General features: G+C 34.8%; 3 protein-coding genes across 3 annotated transcripts; 1 reads left to right on the forward strand and 2 right to left on the reverse strand.

The window, feature by feature from the left end:
* Window positions 1-1,683: 1,683 nt before the first annotated feature.
* On the forward strand, window positions 1,684-3,320 carry LOC110799902 (uncharacterized). The gene has a single exon (XM_022005172.2). The coding sequence runs from the start codon at window positions 2,118-2,120 to the stop codon at window positions 3,066-3,068; it is 951 nt and encodes a 316-aa protein (XP_021860864.1). The 5' UTR covers window positions 1,684-2,117; the 3' UTR covers window positions 3,069-3,320.
* A 5,580-nt stretch (window positions 3,321-8,900) lies between these two features.
* Window positions 8,901-16,128, reverse strand: LOC130461987 (protein DETOXIFICATION 45, chloroplastic-like). Its single transcript, XM_056830314.1, has 7 exons — window positions 13,399-16,128; window positions 13,172-13,300; window positions 12,780-12,915; window positions 12,522-12,618; window positions 12,341-12,441; window positions 11,977-12,135; window positions 8,901-9,536 (listed from the first exon to the last, which is right to left on the reverse strand). Exons 3-6 carry the CDS (start codon window positions 12,904-12,906, stop codon window positions 11,999-12,001), a joined length of 462 nt encoding a protein of 153 aa, XP_056686292.1. The 5' UTR covers window positions 12,907-12,915; window positions 13,172-13,300; window positions 13,399-16,128; the 3' UTR covers window positions 8,901-9,536; window positions 11,977-11,998.
* LOC110799905 (uncharacterized) lies at window positions 15,529-16,628 on the reverse strand. The gene is made up of 2 exons (XM_022005175.2): window positions 16,350-16,628; window positions 15,529-16,284 (listed from the first exon to the last, which is right to left on the reverse strand). The coding sequence occupies exons 1-2, from the start codon at window positions 16,626-16,628 to the stop codon at window positions 15,529-15,531; spliced, it is 1,035 nt and encodes a 344-aa protein (XP_021860867.2).
* Window positions 16,629-17,537: the final 909 nt, after the last annotated feature.

Here is a 17,537-nt window from a genome sequence, read left to right on the forward strand (position 1 = left end):
CTTTTGATAAATAAAGTCATGAAAGGAGCTTACAAGTGCTCTTCTGTAGAAGCAGCGCTTGTAGAGAACATTCCATGCCAAGTTTCTTTGGGTTTTAGAGGCATGTGTAAAAGTGTTCAAGCGGCGAAGAGAGGGTTTGGAAAGGTTATATTTAGGGGGAACACGAGGATTAAGGATGGGGTTGGCTCCTTTCAGGAGTCTGTGTGTTTAGGGAAGATAGGTGGAATTCTGAACATTAGCCAGTGTGTGTGAAGGACTTGTTTAGGGCAGATATAAAAGAATGGGATATGCAAAATCTGGTATTATTTTACCCCTGATACTACTAGAGAAAGTGCAAGCATTGACTTGCCAAGTGAAGATAGAGAGGATCAGGTTCAGTGGGTAGCAAAAGGCAATGGAAAAGCCTCGGTGAAGGTTGTTTATGAGCATTTGATAATGAATAGAGATGGGATGAAAAAAGAGGAAGGAAAGCATAACTTTTTGCGCAACCTATGGAAAGCTGCAATTTTTCCTAAATGGAAAATTTTTATTTGGAAAATAATGCAGAATGCATTAGCAGTGAAGGAAAACTTGAGCAAAAGAGGAATAGTGACTGATATGATGTGTATGTTTTGCAAGAAAATGGAAGATAGCTGCTCCCATTTATTTAGAGACTGTCAATTTGTAGCACACATTTAGAAAGCGTGTTCTTTGGGAGTTTCTGTAGATAGTGCACATTATATAGAGGTGTCACAATGGATAATGAACTTTTTGAATTTCTTATGGAAAGAGGACGGGCATGACAACTTGTGTGTCAGAGTGTTCATAGCAGCTTTATGGGCGATTTGGGTTCATAGAAATGATATTGTCTTCAGAAAGGCTCCTCCTGATCCAACACAGATCATCAATATGTATCAGAACTTTGACAAGAGGGAAACGAAAGCTATTGGGGTGAGGCAGTTGATGCTGCGAAAGCCGAAAGGGAGGAATGCAGATTTTGCCAATCCGGATACTTTGAATATGATAATTATAAAAGGTGCTTATGATAGTAATGTTGTTGTTGTTGTGGCAGTTAATGGAGCATGGAAGAGGATTAGAAAGAAAGGGTTTGTCATTTCTGCTGTTGGTTGGAGTATTTGTCTAGAGGGAAGGGATATAGAGGATGGGGGAATGAGAGTGGAAACGATAAATGCGGAGCAGGCTGAAGCTAAGGGATTGCTGCAAGGTATTAGAAGAACTATTGCGCATGATGTTCAGTATGTAACAATCCTCACTGATTGCAGTAATGTCATTGTTGCTCTTCGAGAGTTTCCGTGTTGTAATTAGCTGGAATTGACCGCTTTGTGTAGTGAAATTAAATGGATAGCAAATAGGATTTTAAATTGTACGATTATCAAGTGCAACAGAGACAGAGTTAGGAAGGCCCGCGTTTTGGCTTCTAATGCTAGAAAATATGGGTAACTGTGTTTTTCTTGCTTGTATGTAATTTCTGCCAATTTTTTTTTATTTAGCAATTGAATGAATAAAAGAAAATATATATTAGAGCTGGGGTTTAATATAATTAATTAAAGTATTAAATTAAATTAATTTATATACATAGCGGTACCTAGCAGTTTCGATACATAACGGTACATGTTATTTGTCGTTGACTCATTCCCTTCTTTTTAACTTGTTAAAAAACCAATTGAATTGACCTTCTTTATAAAAGTAAATTAAAAAAAAAAAAAAAAAAAAAAACTCACGACGTAACTGAATTCTATTAAATGCAATGTGCTGGTAAGACTTGCAGGGTTTAGTTTGGTTTGCTTCCTTTTCGTTTTCCTCCATTGATATCCTTCCTTTTTAATTATAAATCAAAGAATCAAACAATTTAATTAAAAAAATAAAACCCAAATTATGAAACCTTCCAATTACCAATTCCCCAATCTTATTTGTCCTCTTCTTCGCCCTCACTCAATTCCAAAACCCTGATTCTCTTTTTCCTCCGCTTTCTTTCTTCATCCGCCATTTTCTCTTTCCTCAATCCCCAAAAAAACAAATCAAATCCCAGAATATTTTTTACCTTTTATCTGGGTTTAGATTAATTTATCTGGGTTTGTAATTGATTTATCTGGGTATTTTTTGTTTGATTAAAAAAAATGAGAAACATAGCAACATGTTACAGTGAACATGCTGTAAGAGTTTCAGATTCATATTGTTCAGGACCATTAAACAAGTCTTACATATCTCCAAAATCAAACCCATCAATCCAAAATGTTGTGAGTTGTACATACAAAACCCATATTTCTAACCAAAAGCGCCTGTACGTCACAATTTCATGGTGTAGTAAGATGATTTGTCAGGGTTTTTTCATCAAAATCAGTGAAAAAATACCTAGGGAGAATCATTACCAACATGGATTTCATCAATTACCCAAAATAAAGGGTACAAAATCATTACAAGATTTTAGTAGTGATCTGAAGAAGAAATTAAGCATTACAGTCCATTGGGATCTTTCAGCAGCTGATTTTGAGGCTGGGCCGGAGCCGATTCGAGGATTCTATATCGTCGTCTTGGTGAATTCCCGTTATGCTCTGGTTCTAGGAGATATGGAGATTGACCCGGCTTTAAAAGATTTGGTTGATGGATTAGTTTTGCCAAAGGTGACATTGGTATCACAATGCGAGCATTACAAGGGGCAATGGAATAGTGAAATAAGTTCCAAAGCAAAATTCAGTGAGATTGGAGTTGAACATGAGATAATGATTAAATGTTGGCAGGAAGAAGACGGGCCACAGAGCCCGGTTTTATCGGTATATATTGATAAGAAAAGAGTAGTTAGGATAAAGAGATTGCAATGGAACTTTAGAGGAAATCAGGTGATATTTGTGGATGGGTTGTTGGTTGATGTAATGTGGGATGTGTATGGATGGTATTTTGATCAAACAGTTGGTGGGTTTAATAGTAATAAAGGTGGATGTGGTTTTATCATGTTTAGGACAAGAAGTGGTTTGGATAGTAGGCTTTGGTTGGAAGAAGAAGAGAACAAATTGTCTGATCAAAATCTTGGCAAACCTGAGTTTTCCTTGTTGATTTGTGCAACCCAATAACAACAACAACAACAACAACAACAACAACAACAACAACAACAACAGCAGCAGCAGCAACAACAACCCTGGTTGATACTTGAACCTCTGTTTTTTTATTTGTCATTTTTCACTTGTAAATTCTATTTTATTTTTTTTTGGTCTCTAGAATATAACGAAGAACTAATTTGTGAGGATTGTAGTTAGAATCTCCTCCTTTCAAGGAAGATCGTGAGAGGATGTTGATTAATAATAGTTTGTTAGTTTGGTTGTTTCTACTTTGACTTGTTCTTTGCGTTTGTCTTGATTTCTTCCAATTTTTGCAGTAATCATCTCAATAGTGGCATGTTTGGCATTCTTTATACTTTCATTCTTTTTTGTTTGAAATGTTTTGACTTTTACATTGTTAATATATTATTCTTTGACCGGTTTTAATGATTTATACACAAACTAAAATATTGTCAAGGAAGTATTAACTTTTTATAACTTTTACTTATACATAATTAGAGATATTAATAATTTAAGATATGCATTGGCAACGTAAAAGTCAAAATATTGCAACTAAAAGAGATCGAAAAAATACGGAGAATTATGTACCTTGGTTCGAGTTTTAATGTAACTTTACCGTTTTAAATATTATTAGGTGTACACAGTAATCCATATTATTATGGTTATTACTTATTTTTAAGATGAAAAGGTATATACAAACTCACATAAACTTGTGTTTAATTGTTGAATGAAAACATTTACTCAATTTTGAACCGGACCAGTTTATGTATTTATCTTGGGATATTTTCGATTCTAAACTACGTTCACAGAGTAAAAAGTCAGGGTAATCAGGATTGTAAACAAAACCTAATTTTCAGAAACCAAGATCTATACTGTAGACTGTAGTCAGGTTCCGATAACAAAATTAAGCAACATGTTCCGATTTTGGTTCCAAATTCTTTGGAATCAAAACCTATTGGGTATCAGGTAAACACCATTTACAACATCTATAAAATTACACAGTATCGTAAAACGTAATCCGTAACAGGTTTTAATCCCGATAGGTTTTAGTTTCAGATACTGAAGTTTTGACAAGGTATTTTATTATGCTTACCTCCATTCCTGAATCCATCTTGAGCCCTCTGGCTAGTTAGCTCTTTATTTATTTTAATATTACCTTTTTTTGTACAAAGAAGCTCTCTGTATTTGAAATTGCATAGGTGTGTACTTTGTTTCAAACTTTCAATCATAAAACATATCAAATCATACTTTTTAGTTTAAAGAATGAGTAAGGAAGTTTGGAAAGTTGGTCAAACAGAAATTAATCACTATTAAACCGGTTTAGTACTGTAATGGACGTTGTTGTAGGAGGGTATCCGGTATCAACGCGCGGATAGTGCAGGGGCCTGCACGTAGATCTACGTGCATCTGCACCAAAACGCAAAAAACAAAAAAATTACAAAAAGAACATAAGAAACTAAACAAAAAGAACATAATAGAGTAAACGAAAAGAACATTAACCAAAAGCTTAAAAGAACACTAATGTTATAAAACTAAAGAAAATGTACAAAATTGAAAATAACATATTCTCTCTCCTGATAAACTATAAAAAGAACAACTATTTTACAAAAAGAACATCATGTGAAAAATGCAACAGAAAAACAAAAAAAAACCATAATACCGATAATATTATAAAAAATTTAAAAAACAGTAAAAAAATTGAAAAGTTAAAAAGAATACAAAACAATTAAAAAAAGAACAATAACTTTTTTAGAAAACACAAAGAACAAAAGAAAAATAAAAATAAAATAACAAAAACTCAAAAAAATTTAAGAAAAAGACAACAAAAAAAAGAACAAGAGAACAAAACACATGAAAAAGAACCACGTGCATTTTCTTTTTCCTTATCAAACAAAAGAACTGAATGAAAGGGACGAAAAGAACAACAAATCTATGTTCTTTTATTAGTTGTATTTGTTCTTTTCAAACCACTTAGTGTTCTAATTAAAAAGACAAAAACGACGATATTTTGATGCACTTAAAACTAGATCTATATTTTTATTTAAATATATTTTTGTTCTTATCCAACGCATCAGGTCTATGTTATTTATTAAGTGTTATTTGTTCTATTCAAACGATTTTATGTTCTAATTAAAAAAGACGAAACGACGATTTTTTGATACACTTAAAACTAAATCTATATTTTTTAAAAAAGTATTTTTGTTCTTTTTACCACGAATCAGACTATGTTCTTTTTTAAGTGTAATGTGTTCTTTTCAAACCATTATATGTTCTTTTTTTAACAATCTATGTACGCTGATATAAAAGAACAAACTATGTTGATTTAAAAGAACAAACTATGTTGATGTCACAGTAAAAGTAAAGTTGTGAAAAGAACATTACAATTTGAAAAGAACATTAGAGGAACGTACCTTAAACACTTGATCAACATTTATCAGGAGCATCAATATATTTTAATAAATCTTCAAAAACTGATCTCAATCCTCGGAAAATATCACGCTCTCCAGATATTCTCTTGCTTCGAAAACTAGCCAAATTGAACTAGTGTTTTTCTTAATTCACTCATTTTTCAACAAAGGAGAAACATTCAGAAGGAATTTTAGAGAGAGAATAAGGAGAAAATATATTTTTTACTCTTTCACTCACCATCTCACTCTTTCTCTCCCAAAAAATATCTCTTATGTTGAGAGAATATAACATTAGGTTATGATACATATGACAAAACATAAATCATGCGAAAAACCTTAAAGCCAGGAAACATATTATTTACACATAATCATTTAGCATAATTCAGATGCATACATTTTGTAGCGTGCCCTCCCTAGCTGCGCCCGAACCGAACAAGAACAAGTCTTTAGGACTCCAAGTGTCGTCCCTCCGTAGATAGTCCACAGCACGTCCGGATCCGCCTTAAGCTTGACCAACTAGAATCGCCCTTAAGGTTCTAAGAATTTCGGCTAATATGGGTTGCAAGTGGTTGGCTGATTTTGTTCCAAAATCTTACATTTGAATACTTCAATTCTCGATGTAAATATGTGACCCTAGGCACCTATTTATAGAGTTTATGGAAAGGAATTATAATCCTATTACAATACAAATCTATTTAATTATAATCCTACTAGGACTCTAATTAAATAAACTTTATCTATTAGGATTAGATTTAATCACATGACGAATCCCGGTAGCCTTAGGATTCCGAGTAACACACACACAAGTGGCACAATGCACCGCACGCAGGCCTTACGTCCCACACACAGCGCAAGGCCCACTCGTCGCAGCCTTTGATCCGCGCGGCCCAAGGCCTTGGCTGGGCCTGGCCTTTGCGCTGGGCCTGGTCGTGGCTTGGCGTGTGTTTGCGCTTTGGCTTGCTGGGCGATGGCCCGACTTCGTGCTGGGCCTTCGTCTGGCAGGCCTCGTCCGATGCTAATTCGTACGATACGCTTCCGATTAAATTCTCGATTCCGGAATTCATTTCCGATACGAACAATATTTAATATTTCCGATTCCGAAATTAATTTCCGTTTCGAATAAATATTTAATATTTTCGTTTCCGGAATTATTTTCCGATTTCGATAATATTTCCGATTCTGACAATATTTCCATTTCCGGCAATATTTCCATTTCCAATAATATTTTCCGATACGTACCACGTTTCCGTTTCCGGCAATATCTACGACTTGGATAATATTTATATTTCTGATACGATCCATATTTCCGTTTCCGGCAATATCATCGTTTCCGGAGTATTCACTTGCTTGCTTTTGACGATCTCAGCTCCCACTGAAACCAAGATCCGTCGATTCCGAATATCCGTAGATGGAGTATTTAATGCCATTAAATACTTGATCCATTTACGTACTATTTGTGTGACTCTACGGGTTCAGTCAAGAGTAAGCTGTGGATTAATATCATTAATTCCACTTGAACTGAAGCGGCCTCTAGCTAGGCATTCAGCTCACTTGATCTCACTGAATTTATTAACTTGTCAATTAATACTGAACCGCATTTATTAGACTTAACATTATATGCATACTTGGACCAAGGGAATTATTTCCTTCATATAAATCCTCTCCTCTTTCTCTCTATAAAATGTATTTATAAATGACTAATGGTTATGATTCATAAGTACAGTTATTATATATATAGTTGCTGAAAAATAGAAAATGAAAAAATAGGAAGTAGAATCAAAGAATAACTGAGAAGGAGAAAGGAAAAATTCTTAAAGAGTGCATAATGAGAACTATGCACGTGTTTTTATTTTGTTCTTTTAACAGAATGTTATAAAAAGAACAAATGAAAAGACTAAAAGATCGAACAAATAGAGAGACTAAAAGAACAAGTCAAGTACCTTGTCCAACAATAATATATGATTCGGAATCATCATTTTCATCATTCTATTATGAATTATCAAGCACATTATTCATAATATCTGAAAAATAATAGGTGAACATGTATAAAACCAAGAAAAAGAACGCAACCAAAAGAACAAAAGATAAATAAAAAGTAAGAAAAAAAATAACACAATAAAATAAAAAGAACAAGTTATGAAACGCAAATGAAATTGAAAATAATAAAAAAGAAGAACACAATAGAATGAAAGAACAAATTATGAAACGCAAATGGTCTATTTTTCTACTATAATGAAATTGTTCTTTTAATACGAGCATAAAGAAACTGTTATTTTAATACGAGCATAAAGAAACTGTTCTTTTAATACGAGCATATGTTCTTTTAATGCGTAAAACTGTTCTTTTCTGGAAAAAAATCGTAATTACATAATCCAAATCTTCAAAATCAACGATTTCAAAGAAATCAGCGTGTTGTTACATAATTTGATTCATTAAAATCATCAAAACCATCAAAACTCGATTATTACAAAAACAAAATCATCAAAATAATCAAAATCAACAAACACACGATTATTACAAAATCAAAATCACCAAAACCTAGAATTTATTATTTCAAAATTGAAAAATTACCTCCCAAAATCTGATTATCAGATGCAGAATTCAGATTTGAAGAAGAAGAATCGATTTAATTTGATGTTGAAGCAGAAAAATCAACGAATTTTTGGGAATTTTCACTACCTTATCTCTCTAAGAACAATTTTAGAAAACCTAGTTCATACTTTCTCTCTCCTCTTCACAATTTGAGTTCAAAACATAAAATCTAGAAGAATATATATCGCAAGAAGAAAGCAAATCGAATAAAAAACGCGAAATACAGAGCTGAAAAGAACATAGCCTTTAATGTTCTTTTGTTCAAGGGTATTGTTCTTTTGTTCAAGGAAAATGTTCTTTTGTTCCCGGGATTTAATGAAACACGCGCGTTTTATGTGTTTTGTATGTCGTTTTGTTTCCGGTGCACCTAGTGCACGGTGCACACGCCTGCACCATCAAATTTGCGAATTGGTATACCTAATGAAAAGTACGCCTATTTTATACTCTCGGTTTATGAAAAAATTACTACGGAGTAAATTACAAATTTCACTTCATTATAAGTTACTCCCTCCATCCTATAATGAAGTGAAATTTCACTAGTATTCTATGCACGCATTGATCAGATCAAACCAGATTACTATTAATTTTTTTTTTTTATTCTTATTTATTTTTTTTTAATTTTTTTTTTAATTTTTTTTTTTAATTTTTTTTTGGTAAGCAAGTATTCACTAGTAGAAAAAACCCTTATTGCAGCGGGCTTTTAGACCCCTGTTGCAGCGTACATCGTATGCTGCAACTGGGGGGGCCTGCAACAAGTCTGAACTTGTTGCAGCGTACAATGTTCGCTGCAAAAAGTGATTTGTTGCAGCGGGCTTTTAGATGTACGCTGCAACAAGTGCCAAAAAATTGGCAAAATTTTGGACTTGTTGCAGCGGGCTTTTAGATGTACGCTGCAACAAGTGCCAAAAAATTGGCAAAATTTTGGACTTGTTGCAGCGTACATATATATGTACGCTGCAAAAGACTCAACTTTTTGCAGCGTACATTTATTTGTACGCTGCAACAAGTCTGAATTACTCAATTTTTTGCAGCGTACATTTATTTGTACGCTGCAACAAGTCTGAATTTTTGCCAAATTTTTTTCCCTTGTTGCAGCGTACAACATATATGTACGCTGCAAAAAAGCACTTTTGGCGGGAAAATTCTAATTTTGTTTAGGGATACCTAGAGTGCCTTGCACCAAATATAGAAACCTGTCAAAACAATAATAGAATAACGCAACCTGTATAACAAATATAAAAACAACAACTGGAGTTTTGTATACTATATATCCCAAAACCAAAGTGCACATATTACATTTAAATATATGTTCCAATTTCAACATAAACATACATTTTAATATAAAATTTATTCTATAACAACTAAACCAACTCGATCAAGCGCGCTAAAGCCAATAATAAATACTTGTTGGTAAAAAACTTAGCCCATTGCTCACGAACCACATCAAATTCCTCGCATAAGGCGCAATCCTCGGAGTGTAGACCTTTACAAAAACAGAAATTTAAATTAAACATTAGATTAAATACAAATTAAATATCACATTTTAACATTCAAGAAACTAATGACAATGTCCTAATAGTCTAAAATGAGTCCTTCGGTTCTTTAGTTCAAAGTTGGGAGCGAAAATGTCATTTTAGCCTAAATATGACCTATAACGACCCAATGAGCCTATAGGTGCATAAATAGATTGGAACGAGTCTTAGATCGTTAAAATTATGCATATTAAACATGTAATAAGTTTTAAATGAGTCCTTAGGTTCTTTATTTTAAAGTTGGGAGCGAAAATGCCTTATTTTAGCCTAGATATGACCTATAACGATCAAACAAGCATTAAATGGGTATAAGTAGATTAGAATAAGTTCTAGAAACTCAAAACTAAGCTTATTAATCATATAATAATTTAAAAATGAGTCCTTCGGTTCTTAAGTTCAAAGTTGGGAGCGAAAATGTCATTTTAGCCTAAATATGACCTAAAACGACACAATGAGCCTTAAATATGCATAAATGGATTGGAACGAGTCTTATAAAGTTAAAATTATGCATATTAAACATGTATTAAGTTTAAAATGCGTGCTTAGGTTCTTTATTTTAAAGTTAGGAGCGAAAATGCCTCATTTTAGCCTAAATATGACCTATAACTATCAAACAAGCATTAAATGTGCATAAACAGATTAGAATAAGTCTTAGAAACTTAAACTAAGCATATTTATCATATAATAAGTTTAAAATGAGTCATTAGGTTCTTAAGTTCAAAGTTGGGAGCGAAAATGTCATTTTAGCCTAAATATGACCTATAACGACACAATGAGCCTTAAATGTGCATAAATGGATTGGAATAAGTCCTAGAAAGTTAAAACTAGAATATAAAACATTTAGTAGGTTTAAAATGAGTCCTTAGGTTCTTTAGTTCATAGTTGGGAGCGAAAATGTCATTTTAGCCTAAATATGACCTACAACGACCTAATGAGCCTTAAAGGTGCATAAATAGATTGGAACGAGTCTTATAAAGTTAAAATTATGCATATTAAACATGTATTAAGTTTAAAATGAGTGCTTAGGTTCTTTATTTTAAAGTTAGGAGCGAAAATGCCTCATTTTAGCCTAAATATGACCTATAACTATCAAACAAGCATTAAATGGGTATAAGTAGATTAGAATAAGTCTTAGAAACTTAAAACTAAGCATATTTATCATATAATAAGTTTAAAACGAGTCATTAGGTTCTTAAGTTCAAAGTTGGGAGCGAAAATGTCATTTTAGCCTAAATATGACCTATAACGACACAATGAGCCTTAAATGTGCATAAATGGATTGAAATGAGTCCTAGAAAGTTAAAAATAAGCATATAAAACATTTAGTAAGTTTAAAATGAGTCCTTAGGTTCTTTGGTTCATAGTTGGGAGCGAAAATGTCATTTTAGCCTAAATATGACCTATAACGACACAATGAGCCTTAAATGTGCATAAATGGATTGGAATGAGTCTTAGAAAGTTAAAAATAAGCATATAAAACATTTAGTAAGTTTAAAATGAGTCCTTAGGTTCTTTGGTTTATAGTTGGGAGCGAAAATGCTTCATTTTAGCCTTAATATGACCTATAACGACCCAATAAGCCTTAAATGTGAATAAATAGATTGAAATGAGTCTTAGAAAGTTAAAACTAAGCATATTAATCATGTAAAGGGTTTAAAATGAGTCTTTAGGTTCTTTAGTTCAAGGTTAGGAGCGAAAATGTCTCATTTTAGCTTAAATATGACCTATAACGACCAAACAAGTCTCAAATGTGCATAATAGATAGGATTGAGTCTTGAAAAGTTAAAAATAATCATATGAATCATGTAATAAGTTTGAAATTAGTTTTTAAGTTCGTTAGACCAAAGTTGGGAGCGAAAATGTCATTTTAGCCTAAATATGACCTATAACGGCCAAAGAAGTCATGAATGTGCATAAATAGATTGGATTAAGTCTTGTAAAGTTAAAACTAATCATATAAAACATTTAATATGTTTAAAATGAGTCCTAAGGTTCTTTATTTCATATTTGGGAGCAAAAAAGCCTCATTTTAGCCTAATATGACCTATAACGACCAAACAAGCCTTAAATTTGCATAAGTAGATTGGAATGAGTGTTAGAAAGTTAAAACTATTCATATTAAACATGTAATAAGTGTAATACTCTGAGAAAATATGTAGCTTTTCCTATTTGGTTTATTGTTCACAAATCAGGATCTTTGGACAACAACAAATGCTTATTAATCCAAGAAGCTTTTCCTATTTGGTTAAAACCCACACATTATTCACAATCTTCAACTTTTGTGATAATCATAAATCATAATGGACAAGCACTGTAGAATAGAGGTAGTCTAGATGCCTGAAAAACCTATAGCCTGGATATCGAACCTCCTAGTTAGATGAAAGCTCATACCTGACCAGATGCGGCCAATCCATCAAAGAGAGACAACCAACCACACTTGCATACAGATTTGGTGAGCAGCCATAGCTAGAGGACCTTGACGAGCAGCCATCGAGGTCCCAATCGTCATAGTTATCAAAACAGCCACAGTTCTTCCAATAAGAAATCCACCTGGAAAAAAGGTAAACATAAGGAAACAGACGGCAATCCAAACATGTACGAGTAACACTTTAAGTAGGTACAAACAATGGCCACTTAAGCAGACTAATTTAAGAAGTTTGTAATGGTGATTATTAAGTAGAAGGTTATTAAAATCAATGTGTTGGATAAAGAATCAAAAACAGAAAATAACCATAAACATTTCTCTGACACTCACCAGATTTTAAATAGACCCCAAACTTCAGATCTCCAAATTTTGGAGGTAATAATATTACTCTCTTGCTAAGAAACCAAATCATCAAGAAGCTACCTATGTATCTGGAGCACAAACAAGCAGCATGATTACCAATATAGTTAAAAGAAAGCCGACTAACAGACTTCAGGAAGAAAGTGCATACTGAGACACAACAGTGGCAGTGGCTGCTCCAGTGACACCCATCTGAAAATAATTTATGAAAAGCGGGAACAGAAAAACAGCTGCAAGATTGGCAACACCTGCATGCAGATCATCAATGTACAGACATAAAAAGTCAAAAAGAAGGAAATTAAGAAATAGAGACTAAAAATAAACAGAAATAAATTATAACAATTAAAATAGAGTAACCAGGGGATAAAAAAAAAAAGTACAAATGCAATGCTGAGGCTTGAAAACATGCCTAGACAGAATACAGGGGTTTTTGTGTCCTTAAATCCCCTCAGCACACCCTGAAGAGCCAGAGAAAGTACAACAGCGGGGGCACCAAGAGCTCTAAGCGACAGAAACTTCTCTGCTTGTACTCGCATAGGAGAATCCTGCAAGGCAATTGCAGTTGAACATTAAATAACGCCAGTATGCAATACGTAATCAATGTACTAAGAATAAATTTGATCATGACCAGCAGGGATAACAAAGGGCTCGTTGGTCAACTTCACGAGTTCCACTACTGAATTCGTCATGGAAACAAAATCTCAATAACCATTTAACTATTTAGAATACATGATAATCAAGTAATACAATAGTTCAATGGCAAAGATTATGACCAGAATGACAACATTCAGAATATTTTACCTGAAGAAGACTTTGCTAAATCTTCAGCTACGAAAGAAGTAGCAACACTAAGAAGTGGTATGTTGAATAGCTTTGAAATGATATTAAAGATAGACATAGAAACACCAGCGGATGCCAGCTGTACAGGACCTGCACACATAATGAAAATAAAGTGAGATCATTGACACACACAAAATAAGAGAAAACAAAGTTTTTTTAAAATTCAAAATAAAGAATAAGATTTCAACCTAAACTGCCAATATAAGCTGTCTCCATCAGCTGAGCCATAGGATCAATGGCCTGGCTAGCTATTGCCGGTAAAGAAAGCATTATAAGCTCCCGTTTGACATTTGGAGGAGGCAACTGGTTGAGGGGCTGAAGTACAGACTCACTGCGAAGTCATTAAAAATAAACTAACATAAAAGGGACATGCTTAAAACTTAAAGATTCAAATCAACAGTAGTTTCAACATAATCATTATCGCAGAGAAGTATTTTTACCAACGTATATTTTTGAGATGCGTGGCTCAAATAGTTGTAATGTGGTATCACCAAAAGATCAAGTAACACAAAAAATAAGAATAAGAATAATTTATATTATCAAACCCTAAAAATACGAAATTAGGGGAAAATCAAGAATTGACTGAAAGCAAACCCTAAAAATACGAAATTAGGGAAAAACAAATACAAAAAGTTAGAAAACTATACCTCCTCAATTTCGAAGGCGGCTGAGTTCGAAGGCTGAGGTCGAAGGCCAGATGCTTGGAGAGAAAGACTCGAGCAAATTTTCACAAAAACCAAGACGAATTGTCACCCAATTTCAACAATTACTTGCAAAAAACCCAAAAAAACCACGAATTAGAGAAAACTTAGAACAAAAAAGGGGGGATTCAGAAAAAAGCGTCGAAATGGGAGTTACCTGGGGAAGAAACCGCGGCGAGAAAACGGGGGAGAATTCACGAAAAGGACCTCAGAATTGGGGGAAGTCTGGCTTATCTGGGTATAAGCAAAGAGAAAGAGAGAGAGCATACCACAGCTGTAGCATCGTGCAAGACAGAAGTAATTGTCCATTCACCATTTTTCTAAATCAAAAAGAAACCCAAAAAGGGAAATCGTCAGAAATGCAAGAAATTTCTGAGAGACAAATCATCGAACAGTTTATGTGCATAGAAAAAGGCAGAGAAAAACAATAAAACAATAAAAAATTAACAAGGGTCAAAGAGAATATACAAAATCGGAGTCGAGGAGAAAGAGACAACGGGGGCAGCGAGGGGTGCCGAGGCCAGGATTAATGGTGGGATCATGGTGATACACATTTCCAGTTCGAAGCTTCTCCTCGTACACTTCTCGGGTTCCCATTTTTTACGTCACCCCTTTCAAATTTCTTGAAGCGAAAGATAAGATGTAAAATTGAGTGTGGTGGAGTGAAGGAACTGCGGGGATGACGATGGGAGGGGGTAGGGCAGCGACAGAATTCAAGGTGGTGGTTCAGGCGGAGAAAGAAGGGATTTAGGAGAGAGAAAGAGAGCAGATGAAGAAGAAGAAGAATGAGGAGGTGAGAGAGTACGCAGGGAAAGCTGAGGGAAGAAGAGGGAGTATGAGCGTCCTTAGGTTTGAGATCCGAAATGTTTTTCTTAATTAGCTTTGCAGCGAAATTTTTTTATTGCAGCGGGCTTTTATCTGTACGCTGCAAAATAAATGGGCTATTGCAGGGGGCTTTTATTTTGTACGCTGCAAAAAACTCTCTTGCTGCGGGCAATTAATTTGTACGCTGCAACAACCCTTTATAAAGTTTGACCCGCGTTGACCTACTGGTTGTTGAAGCGTATTATTACATGTACGCTGCAACAAGGGGGTTGCAACAGGGGTTTTTTCTACTAGTGATTTTGTATATATTATTCACAACAATTACAAACTGGCATCAAGTGGAACAAACCTCCACTGAAACTTACCAACAAGCACAAAGCCAAACAAGACTACCCTTCTGCAAGGGTAAGAAACCAGCTCCTATCCCTTGAGTTAAGAACTCTAGGCAGAACAAAATACAATCTATTACAAGCACTACTCTTTACAAGGCTACACAATTTATCAATGCAGCTAATCTGATTGTTCCAGAATGCATTGTTCCTTTCTTTCCATATGTGATAGACAGTGCACTAGACAAAGGTGAAATACACCCCTTTTCTGAATTTAGAGATGTTCCTCCTATGGATCCATCTAATCAACTGAGGTTGATATCTAGTAGTGGGACTAATGTGCAAGAAGCCAGCAATTTGAGACCAACTGTGAGAACTATAGTGACAGCAAAAAAAACAGATGATTATGGTTCTCAGTATCAGCACCACACAGTAAGCATAAATCATCCATAGACAGCCCAAACTATCTTAATCTGTCTTTAGTGTTAAGTCTTTCTAAAATAGCTAGCCAGGTGATGAATATGTGCTTAGCTTGGGCTAAACGACTCCACACAGCACTAGCCCAGTATACTTTTTCAGCAACAGGAAGGATCAACTTGCAGTATGCTTTTTTGATAGAGTATTTCTGGATAGAACATAACTGAGCCTCTGACAGATGAACTTTCATCAGATCTCTAACATGACGAATGGACCTCCAGTACCAACTATCAGTATTCTTAGGAGAGCAATCCAACCAATTCTCCCCTTTAATATACACTGAGTGAACCCATCTAACCCAGATGTTTTCTCTTTTTGTGGCTATCATCCACACATGTTTTCCCATAGCAGCTAGATTCCATAGATTTAAATTAACCAGCCCCAATCCACCCTCATTCTTTGGTCTGCACAGTTGTTTCCAAGCCACTTTACCAGGACTACTATAATCAGCAACCCCTTTCCAGAGAAAGCATCTACAAATGTTATTGAAATTTTTGAAGATACTCTTTGGAAGAATCATGATCTGAGTCCAATATGTTTGGATAGTCATCAGTACAGATTGCACCAAAGTTAGTCTTCCAGCAAAAGACAAATTTTTGGAGCTCCAGGATTTGATTTTAGCACACATTTTTTCCACAATTTTTTCACAATCAGCAACACTGATCTTCTTGGAACAGATTGGAATACCAAGGTATCTAAAAGGAAAAGAACCCCTAGAAAACCCAATCATGTCAAGGATTCTCTGCATTGTGGATGCATTCATACCAGAACTATACACTGAAGTTTTAGAGGGACTAGCTTTCAAACCAATGGAAAGAGAGAACAGCTGGAATCCTGCATCAACATATGGACTGATTTAAACTCCCCCTTGCAACATAGAATGATATCATCTGCAAAGCACAGATGATTCAGTTTTGAATCAGCACACCTGGGATGAAACTTGAACTCCTTTTTCTCACCAACCATCACCAGAATTCTGGATAGATACTCAATACACAGCACAAAGAGTATAGGTGATAGAGGATCACCCTGCCTGAGCCCCCTTTTCCCTTCAAAGAAACCATGTAAAGAGCCATTTATGGACATAGAGAATTTAGGAGAACTCACACATTGCATCACCAACTGAGTGAACTACACTGGAAATTTAAGGGAAACCATCATTTCTTCAATGAAATCCCATTCTACAGAATCATAGGCTTTATGAAGGTCCAACTTAATCAAACACCCTGCAGCATTAACTTTCATTTCATACCCTTTCACCAAGTCTTGGCAAACCATGATGTTATGTGCAATAAACCTCCTATGCACAAAGGCACCTTGGTTTTGAGAGATCAAATTTGGCAAGACATTTCTCAACCTGTTGCATAACACTTTAGAGATGCATTTGTACAAAGTATTGCAGCAAGAAATGGGTCTGTACTCTTGAACACTCTCTGGACATTTCCCTTTAGGGATGAGGGTAATACTTTTAGCATTAATCTCCTTCAGTAATTTCCCAATGTTCAGAAAGTCCAGAATAGCCTTACTAACATCATCACCAATTTCCCCCCACATGCCTTTAAAGAAAGCACTCCCAAACCCATCAGGACCAGGAGCCTTCCCACCATCAATATCCCACATTGCTACCTTAATCTCTTCTTTGGTAAAAGTGTGACTGAGCACACTAGCCATATCAGCAGACACCAAGGGGCCTTTGTTCACCACTGCCTGCTTAACTGAGGTTCTAGCATCCCCTTTTGTGCGCAAAAGCCATTTATAATACTCTAAGAATACACCAGGAACTTGACCAGGGTCTGTGGTCCAGTTACCATGCATATCTTTAATAGAGAGAATTGTGTTCTGAAGCTGTCTTTGTCTGATAGACCTATGAAATACAGCAGTGTTATCATCACCTTCCTTTATCCACACTGATTTAGCCTTGTGAGCAAGAAAACTCAACAAAGCTTTATGTGCCACCAAATACTCCTGTTGAGCTAGTTTTTCTTTATTAGCCAC

Source organism: Spinacia oleracea, chromosome 5, assembly GCF_020520425.1.
Source record: "Spinacia oleracea cultivar Varoflay chromosome 5, BTI_SOV_V1, whole genome shotgun sequence".
In the NCBI taxonomy this organism is placed as follows: domain Eukaryota; kingdom Viridiplantae; phylum Streptophyta; class Magnoliopsida; order Caryophyllales; family Amaranthaceae; genus Spinacia; species Spinacia oleracea.

Bases quoted from the DNA above. Each gene is read 5' to 3' on its own strand.
- LOC110799905 (XM_022005175.2), bottom strand. From the start codon at position 16,628: ATGTCCATAAATGGCTCTTTACATGGTTTCTTTGAAGGGAAAAGGGGG. The intron at 16,285-16,349 runs GTTTGAAAGCTA...TCCACAATGCAG, and splicing joins GCTGTTCTCTCTTTCCATTG to AGAATCCTTGACATGATTGG.
- LOC110799902 (XM_022005172.2), top strand. From the start codon at position 2,118: ATGAGAAACATAGCAACATGTTACAGTGAACATGCTGTAAGAGTTTCA.
- LOC130461987 (XM_056830314.1), bottom strand. From the start codon at position 12,906: ATGCGAGTACAAGCAGAGAAGTTTCTGTCGCTTAGAGCTCTTGGTGCC. The intron at 12,619-12,779 runs GCATGTTTTCAA...ATCTGCATGCAG, and splicing joins AACCCCTGTATTCTGTCTAG to GTGTTGCCAATCTTGCAGCT. The intron at 12,442-12,521 runs GTATGCACTTTC...TTTGTGCTCCAG, and splicing joins ACTGCCACTGTTGTGTCTCA to ATACATAGGTAGCTTCTTGA.